The sequence below is a fragment of the Leguminivora glycinivorella genome, chromosome 15 (genome assembly GCF_023078275.1).
Source record: "Leguminivora glycinivorella isolate SPB_JAAS2020 chromosome 15, LegGlyc_1.1, whole genome shotgun sequence".
Lineage (NCBI taxonomy): Eukaryota > Metazoa > Arthropoda > Insecta > Lepidoptera > Tortricidae > Leguminivora > Leguminivora glycinivorella.
In genome coordinates this window covers 15821500-15839481 of record NC_062985.1, presented here as the reverse complement: position 1 = coordinate 15839481, position 17982 = coordinate 15821500, and the positions used below count along the sequence as shown (strand labels likewise).

The window sequence follows — 17982 nt, the reverse complement described above, 5'->3', positions numbered from 1 at the left end:
GCATCGGAAAGCAGAAAGCATGCGTACGCATTTCCATACTCGCAAGCGGTTTCTCATACACAAAATGCGGCTCGATGCTGATAAATGTGACTTCACCCCAATATGCACTATTTCTATTCCTCCTTATTGCAGATGAAGCATATTAAGGGCCCTTTATACGTGGAACGCCACATATATTTTGCATTTTTAACTTTATTTTCAATTATTTAATTCTACGAATAAGCAAAGGATCGTTTTTTGTTTTGATTAGGGATGTACCGACTATTGATTTGGCCGACTAGGCCGACTACCGACTAGTCGGCGCTTGGGTGGCCGATTAGTCGGCTAGTCGGCCAAAAAATAATTTTCGACTAAATTCACATTTTGAATGTCATTTTTGGTCCTTCGAACGCGCTTTTCATGATTTTTTACAAGTTCAAAGGTTCATGACAATATTTATATACATTTTCCATTTTTGACAACCGGCTTGGCTTAGTGGGTAGTGATCCTGCCTATGAAGTTGATAATCCTAGGATATTTAGGATACAGATTTATTTTGACAAAAAACAGGAATTACGAATAGTTACATAATACAATAAATACACTGATATTTGTTATTTTACAAACGGATAGTCGGCTTTCCCGACTAAAACACAGTTTTGATTAAGAACGGCGCGGCGTTCGTTCAAAACGTTAATTTTTAGAATTTTCAACATAATACATTAGACAAACAAACAGACAGACAGACAGACAGACAGACACGTCAAACTTATAACACCCCGTCGTTTTTGCGTCGGGGGTTAAAAATGTACAGTAATAACTTGGAAATTAATCTCCAAAAAATATCTAGACTCTGAGAAAGAGATTTTCAACGTTTAAATCAGCAACTCTCAAAAAGTTTGTACAAAAATTAAGGAAAAAGATAAATCATTTGTTTTTATTCCTATTTTGTTACCAAGATTTTTTTTGATTTTTTTTTGTTTTATTTCGTCATTAAGGTCATTAATTTTCATTTTCGTCATTATTTTCTTAACTATAACAATTATCCTGTATATATCTTACGAAAGTCGACTTATGTTTCTAAATGTTGGTAACAAAATAGGATCAATTTAAATTTGCTGACGTGGCTTTGTACAAACTTTTTGGGAACTGCTCAAATAACAATGCACTGACGTCATAATAAAGTGCTGTTATTTTCAAAAATACAAATCTTACTTAAAATCATAAATATTATACTTTGACAGCGAACACCAAACGCCTCTCACGCAAGAACGAGTATTTGATACAACATGAGTACCTACAAACACCGTATTTTTACCATGAAGGGGCTTACTACTTCATCTAGATGTTTCACTAATTAATAATAGGGATAATTTCGATTCAGATAAATGCTTGGGTAATTTCGAAAGGGGAATCTTGATATGATGGAAATAATGGTAATTTTTATGTTACTTTCGAAATTACCCCAATGCAACCTACCGTAAAAACTCGTCTTTTCGCCTAGTTTAGCTATTAAATGGCTGAAATTACCGCCTAGTTTTAAATGCAGGTTCCGTAAAATTTTGAAACAACCGTCAATAAAAACTAGGCGGTAATGTCAACTTTTATAAAGCCAGACTAAGTTAGGTTTATTTAGGAACAAACACTACAAACAGTTTAAAAAAAACTAATTTTAGAATTATGCGTATCTAAATTAAGTAGATTAACCCCCGACGCAAAAACGAACGGGTGTTATAAGTTTGTCGTGTCTATCTGTGTGTTTGTCTGTCTGTCTGTCTGTCTGTTTGTCTGTCTGTCTGTGTGTGTGTCTATCTATGGCATCGAAGCTCCCGAACGGATGAACCGATTTAGATTTAGTTTCTTTGTCTGAAAGCTGAGTTAATCGGGAGTGTTCTTAGCCATGTTTCATGAAAATCGGTCTACTATGTCGCGGTCGGGGTTTTTTTCAAAATTTTAATTTTGTGGTTAGGTTATTAGTAAAAATATACGTCTATATGTAAAACAATATTTGATATGCACCCAATTAAAATTAAAAATGTACAATTAAGTTACGTTAGTTTCTAAATGGTAATCGTAGTTTAGGCATTTTTCAAGAGCGAGGTCACCGTAGGCCGCGCCCGCGCTGAGTATTAATCCAATCGCTTGAAGAACACACGCGAATTAAACGTTCAGTCAAAAAATAATAGAATCTTCTTGTCGGAATTTATAATTATATCGTATAGAGGACTAACACCAAAAAGATTGGGATAGCCTGGTGAGTCTAACGCACTCAAAGCTCTTTATGAAAAGCTTCGTAGCCCGATAGACTAAAAAGCTAGACAGCTCCAGGTTATAAGGGGGGTGTTCACGTGCCATTAACTACATGGGTATTGTCGAAAAGGTCTTGTATAGCTGAAGGATATAGGGGGGATATAGGGCATAGGGGGTAATTGCACAGAAGATCCTCATGGTTCGAAGTGTATCCGTAAGGGAGTCCGCATATATAAGATAAGAAAAGATAATGGTATAGGGAAGGGTGGCTTTGAAAGCCGACAAATGAGTTGTACTGACCAACAGATTTTCCTGACAAACTAAACTCAAGTGTCATTGCCATTGTACTCAATTCAAGGGGGCGCCAAGCTACTCTGAGCAATGAAGGTACAATCTAATAAGCGACATAGGTATCTTCACCCTTCAGAGTAAAACAACAGGATTTTCCGTCAAACATCGTTTTAAAGGACAAGGTTCAGTACAATTTCCCTCGCAAGTTCACATTTAAACTGGTTTCCACACAATCTAACAACTCTGCGCTCGCGCATATGAGAACATCGTACAGATGCGTCGAGGACCGCAGGACCTTAGCATATATAATCGCGTCCGCGACCCCTTGCGACAGATTCGCACGGACTGCCGAAACGGAAGGATACCACTATGAAACTGGTGAGTCCTTGAAAGACATAAAACTATGAAGTGAATGGTGGAATTTTAGTGATTTTTTGTGTCAATTTTGCAACAAAAAAAAAGGCACTTTGTTCAACAATCTCCTACCTGGTAAATATTAAGGTGGCTCGCTTTCCATACAAAAAACATCTACCATTTATTTAGTCACCGCACACTACAACTAAATAAAAATATGCGCATACATCTACTATACATTATCCGTCGTCGCGGTAGTGAATGAAATACATTGTTTCATACAGAAATCATGGACAAATCCATGCGAATTTTTTATTAATTTTACGTAAATGTGCGTGCCAAATTTTGTGTACAGACACAGAGCCGTCATATTTCGCGCATTTTTAATTGACATTGTCATCAGTGACACTTGGCTCTTGACAAGTAATTATTAAAGATATTGGTTTAGTTAACTCAAGCAGACTCAGAAATAATGACGCATTTTGTCAATAAAGATACATATCGTATATTTCGGCACTGCTAATGTAAATCGAAATGGCGTCTTGGTCAAATGCACCGATTATGAAGCAGGTGATTCTGAGTTCCATCCCGCAGTTTTTTTTAATCATTTGAACTTTTTTTGGATTTTTTTTTATATATTTTTTAAATGGAATATTTGACTATTACTATATTGCTTTCCTATTTTTTATTTTCATACAAAAATACAATCCTTTATTATGCCTTTGTTGATAAAATAAAATATTACACGTCTGGTATAATACATTATACATAGGTCAAAGTGTGGGCATAGTATTAGTAATGTATTGCATTTACTGAGCTGGTTGATCTATGTTATTGTTGTGTGAATGTTTTTCTTCAACAACTAAATGGTTATATACAAGAATATGGGTAGCTTTTGCACATTGTAATTTTTCCTCAGTCACCCGTTGACCACGAACGCTGTAAAAGTGTTCGAAACATCGGGATGAATTTTAAACTCATTATACGCGATTTAATCCGTTTTCATAGTTTTTATTTCATGAGTAATTATCGCGGTAACTGAAGACAATATTAACTAAATGGTTACAAATAATAATTATCATCAATATAATCTGGTCCAGGCAGGCAATTATGGTCACGCGATAAATGATAAAACATCTGGCCGTCCCTATAATCGCACTTACTAATAGTGCGACAGGGACGGCATGATATTTTATCGTCTATCGCGCGACCATGCTACCCGTGCTGTACTAGCTTTAGCCCGCGGCTTCGCTTGCGTTAGAAAGAGACAAAAGTAGCATATGTCACTCTCCATCCCTTCAACTATCTCCACTTAAAAAACATGTCAATCCGTCGCTCCGTTTGGCCGTGAAAGACGGACAAACAAACAAACACACATTATCTTTGGTGAAACAACGAATTCTTCCACTTCAGATTATAGAGTAACCAGCTTTTCCCATTTATAATAAACTAGCTTTTGACCGCGGCTTCGCTCGCGTAAGAAAGAGACAAAAAGTAGCCTATGTCACTCTCCATCCCTTCAACTAAATCCCCTTAAATAATCACGTCAATTCGTCGCTCCGGTTTTGCCGTGAAAGACGGACAAACAAACAGACACACACCCTTTCCCATTTGTAATATTAGTATGGATTTGACATTATTATTTATACTTAAATAATTATATATGTATAGCCCAATTTCGTCGGCAACAGCGTGTTATGTAATGGCGTCGTTGGGGAACAATCGTCTGTCACGCCGTGAAGGTGCGTTCGATTCCCAGGATTCTATAAACTTTTTGTATTTTTTTGGATATAAATTTCGTTTTTTTTATTGACCGAGCAAGAATGGAGAGCCGAAGGTATCAATTTTATCTTAGAGAACATATTGATTTTTTATTGTCATTTTGATTTTCTATTTATTAAGTTGAGATATAAAACACAACTTTTAATACCCTCGCTAAATATAATATTTTATCGAAATCACTCCTTAGATAAAAAAAGTCCACTTGAGTTTTTAAAGCATTACGTTACTCAGTTAACTATTGCATTTTCATTTACTAATTTAAGATTTCAAAAGCAATTTGAATACCCTTGCTCCATCCAAATAAACAATTAGAAAAAAAATCATTCGGATCGTAGTTTAGAAACTAAAATTTATCTATACTTTTTGGAATTTTTTAAAATATCAGATTAGGATAATTATGTTAGAAATTCTGAGTTCGACGAACCCAAAAATTATTACCATGTAAGATAATAGGTTTTTAATCTTTTTTGTGGAAAACGCTCAGTAACTACTGTACGAGTACATATACATTTATGTATAATAATAAAACAAAAAATAGTGTCACATAGTGTTGTGTTCCTGCCGGTGAGTAAGGCTGCCAGAGCTCAACGAGGGTGCGGGGTGCTCACGACGGGAGGACTTACGGAACTAATTTGTTCCGTCTATTGTCCTTTGAGTCGTCGGCAACCCAAACCCTCCTTTGAACTTGTACACTCCTTTTTGCTGTGCATACGCAGCAAAGGGGAGTGTACAAGTTTCTAATGGGGCGGCAACGCGCATACGACACTCTTCGAGTTGCAGGCGTCCATAGGTTACGGTGACCGCTTTCCATCAGGCGGACCGTATGCTTGTTTGCCACCGACGTAGTATAAAAAAAAAAAAATAGAAAAGTCCTGGATTCGAACCCAGTACTTCCATGCAAATCATGCGATGGCACGTATTTACCGCAAGGCTATTTAAACAAGCTGTCGCCGCGTGAAATTATCGACTAGAAGGAATACAAATACACTGTTTGTATGTGTGAGTGGTACTTAAAAATAGTGTAAAATAGTAAATTTATTTACATTAAGGGGATTAACGTTACAATGAGAAGTTGAATGTTTGTTGTAATACGTCAATTTTAATATTAAATGTTCGCGAAGCATAATTGAAAGTATATAAATGCCTGTACGACTCCACAAAAAAAATAAGAGTGATAATTTGCAGATTAACGCCATCTAACGCAGCCTGAGCTTCGGGTAACCTAGGCGAGCCACCTTAAGTACGGAAATTAACTAGTAGGTAATTAAAGAGGTTAGGCAATAAAAATCGTACCATTTTTTTTAACTTATTGTAAATAGTAACCGACTTTTAAAATTTTATCTGAGCTGTTTCTTCTTGCTAGTTCTAAGGTTTTACAAAAATTAGTCAGTTGTAGTAAAGCAATTACCTACTCATAAATAAAAGTGTTATTTTTTCCCAAAATCATATGCAGGAATTCTAGTGTAAACTAATCGAAAAATAAATAAATAGATTAATATCTTCCTTTATTAAATACTAGCTTTTGCCCGTGGCTTCGCTCGCGTTAGAGTGAGACAAAAAGTAGCCTATGTCACTCTCCATCCCTTCAACTATCTCCACTTAAAAAGTCACGTCAATTCTTCGCTCCATTTTGCCGCGAAAGACGGACAAACAAACAGACACACACACTTTCCCATTTATAATATTAGTATTAGATCTATCAATAACACAAATTCAAAAAGTAGGTGTATAATCTCACAGAAAAAGCTTATATTGCAAAAAAAAAGTAAATTAATTGAATATGTATACTAGTAAGAGAAATGAGTTCATTGTATAATGATTAAACCATTTATAATCTTTGTAAATTTTGCTTCATAGGTACCTACCTTAAACAGGGATCTTTGTACTTTAGCAAAGCTAACAACGGGCCTAATCTTCTTGATCTAAAAACAACACTTTTTTGTCTTAACACGTTTTTGCCACAGTTACAATTTAAATTATTAAGTGTCATAATCATTCTCATCTCAATAGGCCAATCTCTGTTAAATAATCTTACTGACAATTAGCTTATTAATTTAAAAATACGAGCGCCGGCGTTGGTGTTCGTTAGTTGCCGTCAGCACTTTGTTGTCATCCAATTAATTGCTGTCGTATAATTTAATATCTACTTTTGGCTTCCCAGCAGTTTAGGTACACTGAAAGCATGGATTTTTTAAGTTCCTTCGCCACACGTTTCTTTAAAAATAGTCCAAAAAACAAGGCAGTCCGAAATAGTTCCCATGCAATAAAGAGATCATTTATCTCAGCGCGAACGTATTTATGTACTTTTAATGCAAATTTACTAATGAAAATTGCTTCAATAAATCAGCCCAAAACTACCAGGTTACTACTTGCTACTTAGGTTTACATTTATGCCTACTATAGTTAAATGATTCTTTAATTTTGTTCACAGTTACTCGCCTTCCTCGCCGTTCTGGCGATTTCGTACGCCGATGAAGAAGGCGCGGCAAGTCTAATCGAAGACTCTGAAGCTGTCGCTTCAGTGGAACTTCTAAAAACTTCAGCAGACACCAAAGCGGCAGCCAACTACGTGTCTCCCAGCCAAAGGCCTCCTCGCGGCTGGAATGCCCCCCAGATCGGTCAGCAGAACAACTGGAACCAGCCTCAAACCTGGGCTCCACCTTCAACAGCCGGATGGACCCAGCCGGCTAGCAACTACTGGAACCAAAATCAGAACCAGTACGGACAGTGGCCGGCTCCCGACTGGAAACCAGAGGGCAATGTCTGGAACCAGAACCAGTGGACTACCCCACCTACTTGGACCGCGGCCCCGAGCTGGAGCCCTCCTAGCTACGTCCCTGGGTGGCAGAACCCGACCAAGCCCCCGGTACAGCAGGACCAGCCCTGGACGCACCCTCAGCAGACCACCACACCTGTCGCTGTGATAAAGAACGACCAGTACTATGGAGACAACGGCAGCTACAAATATGAGTGAGTACTAATGTTTATTCATTTTGTGGCCCCTAATTTATTTTGGTATTGTGATACAGATTTTAATCTATTCTCATTCAGCTTTTCTCGGAAGAAGTATATTTAGCTCTGGCTTATAAAAATAAGGTGTTTTCTTTTGTGTATCTAAACAAAGCCTGCTCCGATTTTTTAAAAAAACTCATGCTGACTTTGGTAGACCTCAAGGCTCAAGGACCATTTAGGTACACGTTGCGAAAACTTGAGTTGAGTTGCAAGTTTCATTAGATTGCGATATGAGTGCCGTCTAATTATTTTCTTGCCTTTATATTCTTTTAGATATTAATTTTATTGTATTTTTTTTGCTGTGCTTTGTTCCTTTACAGCAGTTTCATTTTCGCAAGCGTATTTAACTTTCGTAGTGTTAACTCGTTAGCAGTTAGCAAAACACATTTAAACTCAAAACACGTGTCCATCGAGCCATAAACTTTATTGCCCCAGCTAATCGAACATTTTTACAGTGCCATCAAAGTCATGACGGTTTCAATCATTTAACATACTTATACGTACCTAAAGTTAAAGCTATGAAATATAGATGCGAACAAAGTGAATGATGGATGATACCGTTCTCATTTTGAATTTACAGCTCTATCAAACTGAATTCGATAGCTCTAAATCTCTGGACGTCAATGTTTTTTTTCACCTTTTTCCAAGTTGTTTACCTAAATGTAGACCTAGTAATGTAGAAATTGCAGAACATTCCCAAAAAGCGGAAACATTCTTGAGAATGTTCGCAGAACATTCCCGCAACATGCAATTTATTATTTAAACAAGAGAATATACATGAAATAATGTTTAAATGGGCATAATATAAAACTATATGTTATTATAGGTATAATATTGTCTATTACAGTTAGCTATTTTATTGATAAGTGATAAGTTACCTAAATTCTCACTATAAGTTGCTTAAATTCTCACTATACTTCAGGGAACATTTCCACTTTCAGACTTCACAGTTTTAGTCCTGACTTTTTTAAATTAGGTACCGAACTATTATTTCTTGATGCCTGTTTTTGGTCATGCCAATATATGTATATACAAAAAAAAACAAACAAAATAAAAACAAAAAGATCGCTGTCAGGATCGAACCTGAGAACATCAGCATACGAAGCCAGCGCACTACCACGGGACTACGTCTTGACTTGCTGAGTTCGACGAAATTATGATATAAACTACGAAGTTACTAAGTATTCTGATAAATTCTCGTTCTCGAGAACATTCTCAGAAGTTACCGAAAATTCTCATGTGGAATGTTCTGCAACTTTGGAAACTTCTCGACCGTGCATTGCTATGTGGACCCTAACGGTCAAAACGGTCCATTGTATCAATTTGACACAAAATGACAGCAAATCCGGTTTTTTGGTCAATTTAACTGTTTATAAATCGCATATCCTTAGAAAGCTTTTGCATAATTTATAGCGAACATCGAATAATTATAACTGTTTCGACATCCGAGCTCGTTTTAATAGACATTAGTCAGCCGGCAGGTCTTTTATGCGAAGATGGATCTAGTGTTTGTAGATTTATTGATATTTCGATAGAAAAGTTGTAATAGAGATAGATTGGGGCTGATAGTATCAATGGTCATTAATCTTTGTGAAAGATTTTAGTGGTTTTTCAATTTATTGCGAGTATAACTCGTCACTAATAAAAAACATTTACAAATAAGTATACACATGTACCACTCAATTTTTAAATTGATTCGTTTTTTGTAAAATAATATTTAGCTTGAACAAAATGCACCGTAGAAAAATATATATAGATGCTGATATAGATGGTACATATCGTCACTATGAAAAAAACTTGTATCTACTTCTGTCAATGAAAAGAAAAATGTAATAATGTATGTATGTATGGAATGCATATAGACTTACTGCGTTTTAACTTTGAGGAGCAGTGTGAGATACGAGATTTTTTCAAAGTAGTGACGATATATGGATTTACACTATAATTATGTGATCCTCAATTATCGTGATACTCAATTTTATACTGACTCTACTTACTTTAAAAAGCTTATTTTAGGGTATTTAAGCTTAAAACCGAGTAATACGGTAGCATGCGTTTAGTATACTACAAAGAAGAGGACAACTTTTAAGTACATATTAAACTATTTCAAACGTTTTGTTACATAAAACGAACATTAGCAATTTTAAATTGACTGGTAGAGAATGCTTAGAGGCTGGAGGGAGGAGTATTATTTTTGTGTGATTCAAAATAAATTCCTACACAAGCTAAAAGAGAGCATTGTTTGATTTATTATTATTTACATCAGATACCAGATTGCCGACGGCACCCACGTTGGAGAAGAAGGTTACCTGCTGAACCCGAATACGGACCACGAGAGCCTGGTCAAGAAGGGCTGGTACTCATACGTCGGCGCTGATGGCAAGACCTACACTGTGACCTGGTGGGCTGATGCCAGCGGGTTCCACGCGTCTGGCGACCATTTGCCTACTCCACCACCGGTTCCAGCTGCGATCCAAGCGTAAGTACTCTGTTTCATGATTTGTGCTTAGCCTCCTGATCTTTCTGGATGTAAGAACATTTAAGAAGGATTGTGGTATACTGCGTATGTAATACTTAAGACCAATACGATACAGGTCAATTATTTCTCCATACAAACGGTCTCGACTATTTCCTCCCTGGTTTTTGAAGATAGAGCAATGATTTTTTCAACACAGATTATTATTATTTTTATCGATGTCGGACCGTTTTGACTATTTCGCTATTTTTATTTTAAAAGACGCTAGAGCCAATCAAAAATTTCTAAAAACGGCCTTTTTCAATATGGCTCAAAAAAAGGTGTGATACTTAAGATCGGTAACAATTAGCCAAAAAATCTAAACGGTCCGACACAGATTATTTCATTGTTATTCAGATTCTCAAATTTCGTTCCGTTTGAATAAGTTTAGAAGGAGAATACAGTCGAGAGCGGAACCTCGATTTTAAAGATTTTTTTCGCAATATCTTTTAACTGAGTTGTTCTTAATGGACATTTTTTGTTCGATAAATCTAGTTAATAACACTAGTATATTTAACTGAAATTCCCAAATTGAAAGGGGTCCCTTTTTATTTTAGCATTTTCGCTCCCGTGCGTCTTAATTATTACTTCAAATCAAGAGTGAACAGGCATCTTCTGGGCGAGCTAGTAGGCCACGTCTTTGCCTTTGGCTAGTCTGTGGCCAAGAGTAAGCCCATATATAATAATAAAAAAAAAACTAAAATAACGAGGACATAATTATAATAATATAAACAAATGATGCGTGTTTTGCGTAATTGTAAGCAACTTCCCCGAACCGTCCGTCGTCCCATTTACAAAACTTTAGAACAACGCTACGAGTACAATCGCAGGTTTTAATAGCGATTGACAATATATGTATGTTTTCTTATGAACAACGAGACGATATTTCACCTTTACGTAGATTTCCTCTTTTAAACAAAAAAACTATTTTTAAAAGGTCCGTTAAAGATATTTTTCTAATAACTGACGAAAAGAGAAACGCAACTTTCAAGGCCTTGTTACATTTGGCAGACCTTCATTCATGAATATAGCCAAATATAGCCCAAATAATAATAACGCAAATGTCACACAACCCACCCGAGAGTAGGTATCTTCATCAACATATTTGAGGGAAATATGTAACCATACAGTTTCTTATATCGCCGAGCGAGAGGGCGTGCCAAGTGAATTACGACCAGAGTTGTTTGTGTCTGAGACAAATTGCCCGCTTCATAGCAATATTAAGGATTGCTTGAGCTTATAATCCAGTAGTTTTCCAAGGTGGAACATATTTTGGGATTGGTCTGGCTTGATTTATCATAGACATTTTATATTGAAGCGTAATATGTAAACTATTTACGAGTATTTGGTTGAACGCAGTTGAGATTTGGACCTTATCAAAGTCAGTGAAAACAAACTAAATTACATATGATAATGAACCATTTTCATAAAGACCATTGTACATTGTAAAATCCTCGGTTCCGCTAAATTATAGGAAATCCTGCTTATTAATTGTTCACAACTACGCGACTATAGTGTCCATTATGGTTACGCATCATCGGAAAAGAGAACATAAATAATTACGAGTAATAGATTTCACAATTCAGACATTCGGGTAGGTATTAGCGCTAACACCTTATATAAAAAAAAACCGGCCAAGAGCGTGTCGGGCCACGCTCAGTGTAGGGTTCCGTAGTTTTCCGTATTTTTCTCAAAAACTACTGAACCTATCAACTTCAAAACAATTTTCCTAGAAAGTCTTTATAAAGTTCTACTTTTGTGATTTTTTTCATATTTTTTAAACATATGGTTCAAAAGTTAGAGGGGGGGGGACGCACTTTTTTTTCCTTTAGGAGCGATTATTTCCGAAAATATTGATATTATCAAAAAACGATCTTAGTAAACCCTTATTCATTTTTAAATACCTATCCAACAATATATCACACGTTGGGGTTAGAATGAAAAAAAATATCAGCCCCCACTTCACATGTAGGGAGGGTACCCTAATAAAACATTTTTTTCCATTTTTTATTTTTGCACTTTGTTGGCGTGATTGATATACATATTGGTACCAAATTTCAGCTTTCTAGTGCTGACGGTTACTGAGATTATCCGCGGACGGACGGACGGACGGACGGACAGACAGACATGGCGAAACTATAAGGGTTCCTAGTTGACTACGGAACCCTAATAAAAACCACATAAGTATGTCTTCCTATGGGGTTTTTAATAAATAAATACTTTAAATAAACGACCTTTCTACATCTACGCCTATTTTTCAGTGCCATCGACCAAGCTGCAAAGGAGGAGGCTGCTAAACTCGAAGCCGAAAAGTACAAACCGCAACAGACTTATCATCCTCAGCCAACATACCCTCAACAAACTTACCCTCAACAGACTTACCCTCAACAGACCTACCCTCAACAGACCTACCCCCAACAGACATACCCTCAACAAACGTACCCCCAACAGACATACCCTCAACAGACCTACCCCCAACAGCCACAAGGTGGCTACCACCCGCAGCATACTAAACCAACTTACGGTTAGGTAAACAAATTATTACCATATTTTAAAGTAATTTATGTAGAAGTTTTGTCGTTGTATGTTATACATTGAGGAGAGCATTTCAGCGTAGATTTACATGATCATATCTCTAGGTACTCATTGGGGATATATGAGAAGTTGTATGTACAAATTAATCATGTACCTACCGTGATCGTGTAACGTTGTTAACCAGTACAAAAGGCCGAAGTATATTGCAAACGTATTTTTTTCTCCTTACTAAGGCAGAAAACCTGGTTTTACAATTCATATAACGTGGAACATTGTATATTTTCCGACAGACAAGTCAAATATAGAAATAATAACGGTAAGTTTTCAGACCGTTATGAGCCCTTTTAAAACAGACATACAGACGGACAGAGTCGCACCATAAGGCACTGGTCCCACCGCGAGCTAGGTAGCTATGAGCTATCGGCTATAAAAACGAACAAAAGATAGTCGCTCCCGTGCAAATAAAAGAGACACGGCGATGTTTATAGTTACTCGCCCAGCGGTGAGCTATCAAAATCGCCGTGTCTCTTTTATTCGCATGGCAGTGCTTATCTTTTGTTCGTTTTTATAGCCAATAGCTCATAGCTTACTAGCTCGCGATGGGACCAGTGCCTAAGGGCTCCATTTGTACCTTCTTGGTACGACACCCTAAAAATATCGGCCACCAAGCCGGTCTTGACGGTAGAGAGAGATTTCTATTGACATAATACGGATATTTAATCTATGATATAACGTCAATTCTGCGCAATGCGACGAGATTTCTGTATTTAAAGTAAGAATCATAACGCTCTAAAATTTCCCAAAGCAGTAATTATGCTCACGATCATGTGATTGTGATCATGATTCCTGTGTGTGTACGTACTTATGTATGTTTAGTATTTGTGATACTCAGGTAGTCAATAAAAGATACTTCAAATATGTTGTTTTACTTACTATTTACCTTATACTTAGTGGGTGATGTGATATGACTGCAAGGCGCAAGCTTACCTGAAAAGAATAAAATGAATATTAGTAAGATAACAAAAGACAAAAAAAATTACAATTGAAAAAAATCAAGGAGGATTATCTCCCTAATAAAATTGTTCTAACAAAGTTGGAACTCAAATTAATTTTGAACATTAACCTTAATATGTGTCAAATGTCATTAATGCCAGATATATTAAGATAAGTATCTGTGTGCAGTAGATCTAATGCTTAGACATTTTAGTCAATATATTTTAGTTTTAAACCCCAACTCTGCCAATAAAGAACAATCTTTTGTTTTTCCCATAATGGCAAAATAATTTAAATTCGATCTCTAAAGGGTTAAAATCCCTATCAGTTTCCATAACGAATATAACTCGTTAATCACACAAACAAACAGATAATTCATTAAGAGCCAATTAATTTATTTTTCCTTCCACGAAGCAAGGGCCCGAATTGAGAACCGGTTGGAGGCATTGACATTGGCCGTTACGTCGCTTGCATCATGTTATGGGGACAATAACCAAGAGGAAATATTTTATGCAGTAGTATGACTTAATAAAACCGCCCAAATTTATGCGCACCCAAATATTTGACCATTTGCAGCACCTAATACATCCATCAAAATTATACCAAGCGACCCTACAGCATGCATTAAAATTATGATGGTCGTGCCTTTGTCACTGATCACGTCAGGCGTCACTTTCGCACTTACGTTACCTTACATACTTGTTAAAACGTGACAGGTATGGTTAACAAAATAATAGAGTGATGATGTCCATCTTAGCCCTTAATGTAGTAAGAGCTCGCGCCGAATCTCCTTGAGATCGTAAAATGATGAGATTTTTCTGTGTAAAAATATTGTTGAAACATTAAATAGGTACTTATGTTGACGAGATAAACACATAATTTCTCAGTAGGTAATCATTGTGACAATTAAAAATGGCATAAAATTAATTCAATGCGTTTTTGTTAAAATATCCCTATTCTTTGTCTAAAATAACAAACACGTGTTGAATATATCTGCCGTATAGGGTCATTTAAGACAAAGTAATATGCATTCCCAGCATGTGTTGTAAGATGATCCGGTCTGCGTTTTGAAGCCGTTCGGGGTACTGTTTTACAACTTACACTGTGACTCAAAGCCGTGGGACGGCCGTATAAAACTGCCAATTTATCTGCTCGCTTATCCAACTGCGATAAAAAGACGCGAGGATCTTGCCTTTTTAATGAACAATCCAGGTCCTTACACTCTGAATCGAATTTTCAAGCTCGTATATAGGCGTTTATAGCTTAGGTTTAAAAGAAAGCTAACATTTGCATAACGTTGGCATTTGTATCGTTTCCAAGCAAAACTTCCCACTTTGTTGTTGGCCATTAGGGCACTTTGATAGGTTGTTTGTATAAATATACAAGCTAAACTCATCGTTATGGTAAGCGACTGAGAAGGACCTTTGATTAGACTTCGACACATTTGTTTATTGATAATTGAAGCCATGATGGTTTCTGTTATCGTTTTATAGCCTCTCGTCTCTCGTGTCTGCAAGTTTAAATTATATTTGTACGACAAGTAGGCATCTATGTAGAATTTTCTTGTAGTGGAGCACGGAGCGGATCTTACATTCATAAAAGGTCAAATAACAGAACTACTCACAAATATAAAATATACTTAGGTGGACTACCCTTGCGAATCCGAGAGTCATTGGTAAAGCTATTTATTGGCTTGCACTATTATTATTTATTTATAACACAAGAGGTACATTTATAACAAAAACATAATTTATGTTCCACAAAACGGTTTTCACAGTTTGACTGTGGGATCAGACTATAGTAATAAGTACTCACATATAAAACTCAAAATGATTAAAATGAACGGTGGTAACCTAACCACAAAAGTAAAATTCTGAAAAACCCCCGACGTAGTGGACCGATTTTCATGAAACATGGCAAAGAACACTCCCGACTAACTCAGCTTTCAAACAAAAACTAAATCTAAATCGGTTCATCCGTTCGGGAGCTACGATGCCACAGACAGACTCACAGACACAGACAGACACTGTTATAACACCCCGTCGTTTTTGCGTCGAGGGTTAAAAAGTGACAACTGTCAAAGCAAGTCGCGACAGTATCTCGCCGCGACATTAGATATATGTCGTCTTTTTCTAATTGTACTAATGACATAAGGACCGGCAGTTTATCTCACGGCGAGATTATCTTGCGCGGGTCATGTGCTAGCCTGTATATTGTCATTGGCGGTAATGGAGATTTGTCAGCATATGATACAACGGACTAGACCATGCGTCTTCGTAAATGAAACGATCTACAATGTATATTTAGTTTGTTATACCACACCTCGGACACAGGCGATCAAATATATTGAAAGAGACGCATTCCTAGCACACAGTCTTAGCTCGTGTAGGTGAACGCGTAGTATGATTGTGTGAGTGAAATGTGACAGGTCGACTATTCGTGTTTTTGACAGGCGGTAACTGTGAGGTAACCGAGAGGGGGTGGGCGGCACTTTCAGCGGGGAGCGGGAGTGGCCATACTGTACGATAGTACTCTTTATTATACTGTGGTTATACCTTGCGCAAGTAACTATGGCAGGTAAGTATGTTTTATTTTAAGAAGATCAAAGGAAAAACTTCAGTAACTTCAGCTTGTACACTGAGCTGCAAACGTGCATGGTGAATTTATCAATGAATTCAATCATAATTTCTCCAGGCAATTTTGCAGCCCACTGTATATAGACATAAACAGACAACTAAATAAAATCTCGTCAGGAAAAAGTCGAAAAATAAAATGAACTCGAAGGTGTGAAGTCTGGTTTTATTTCAGTGAGTCTAATAAACGGATTTTTGTTATACTTGTGTTACCTATTTATTTACTTTATTCATTTAGAGCACTTGGTTTACCTACAGATTAAGAATTAATTTTTTTTTATATAGGAAGGTATAATCAAACGGTCAAGGGTATTTAAAACTTTTGTTCAATTCCAAAAAATATAATAAAGAAAAGACTTTCCTGCTAATATAATACCCAAAAATTTAATCGAATGTACCTGCTACCTGAAAATAGGTTGGACTTGTTTTAAGAGTTTTGAATGATTCACGGTTATTTTCATTAGACTTATATTGACCGGTAATCACGGTCTATATCCCGGTCAATATAAGTCTAATGGACTTGTTTTAGCCTAGGTACTTATACGGCCCTCACACATATGTGGCAGTAACACGTGCTATGTTAGTAATAACACAACGCAGCACAAATCTCCCGTCTCCCAACACCCCATTATGTGCCCAATGACGCGTTACAATATTATTAAGGAGAATCTTACAACTTCATAGATCCGTAAGCATTTACTCTTACTTAGAAGCAACAATTAACCAGATGGTCATAAAACAATGATAATACGGCTGTTCATAAGAAAACACTGTAAAAAGTGAGACGCTGCGCGGTGAAACCTAGTTCAACTAACCGACATCTTTCACGAATGCCTGCGCGCGCGCCTCTTGCGTGCATATAAATATATGCGGAATTCATTTTCATTATCAGTCCATTTTCTTCTAGTCTTAAAGAGTGACGTGCATCATAATTGTTTGTTCCTTAAAAAGGAAACGGCTTCAGAAAAATGAAGCTCGTAAGTGAATGTGTTTGTGATATTTGGATTTTTGTGCATCTAAAAGTGTAAGTTAAACGCTGTTTTTGATTTCAGATCTCACTTTCAATATTAATGATTCACGTTACAAGTTTAGGGGCGCAAAAATTTGAGGATGAACAGTTTTTTCTACCACATTATCAACCGGGCTCAAGTTCGTTTCCATCCGATAGCTCGCTCTATTTACCACCAGAAACTCACACTGCTATACCATATTTTGCTATGAAGACAACGAATAAACTCCCATTCCAGTATCTACCCCCCACTGGTACGAAGGCACCTGCCTCGTTCCCGACACCGTTTCCAGTGATTATGTCTTCGTCTCTGATTCCAATTTTTGACGATGATGATGAACCAAAGCAAAATGAGCATCATGGTTCATCTCCACAACCTCCACCTCAGCAAAAAAGATTTAACAACACCCAAAGATCTCAGCAAATGAAAGAACCGGAAAAGCGAGAGTTGAGACCAATTCCCATCCCTAAATCAAACAATTATAACCATCCAGTTGATCGGATAGATATCAAGCCCGCCAATTTCCCAATGAACGCAGGTCAACAACAAAATGCCCAAGCAAATCAAGCGGCTGCTTCAAGAAGGACTATACCAATACTGACAGTGGATAGCTTGGGGCTAAGAAATG

At 36.8% G+C, this 17982-nt stretch overlaps 2 protein-coding genes across 2 annotated transcripts in view; one reads left to right on the top strand and one right to left on the bottom strand.

Moving 5' to 3' along the window:
- The window catches only part of LOC125233842, a 278250-nt gene that overhangs the window by 223646 nt on the left and 36622 nt on the right, over window positions 1–17982 (bottom strand). The window lies entirely within an intron of this gene.
- On the top strand, window positions 2810–13177 carry LOC125233845 (adhesive plaque matrix protein-like). Its single transcript, XM_048139982.1, has 4 exons — window positions 2810–2898; window positions 7088–7626; window positions 9935–10147; window positions 12445–13177. Exons 1-4 carry the CDS (start codon window positions 2890–2892, stop codon window positions 12710–12712), a joined length of 1029 nt encoding a protein of 342 aa, XP_047995939.1. The 5' UTR covers window positions 2810–2889; the 3' UTR covers window positions 12713–13177.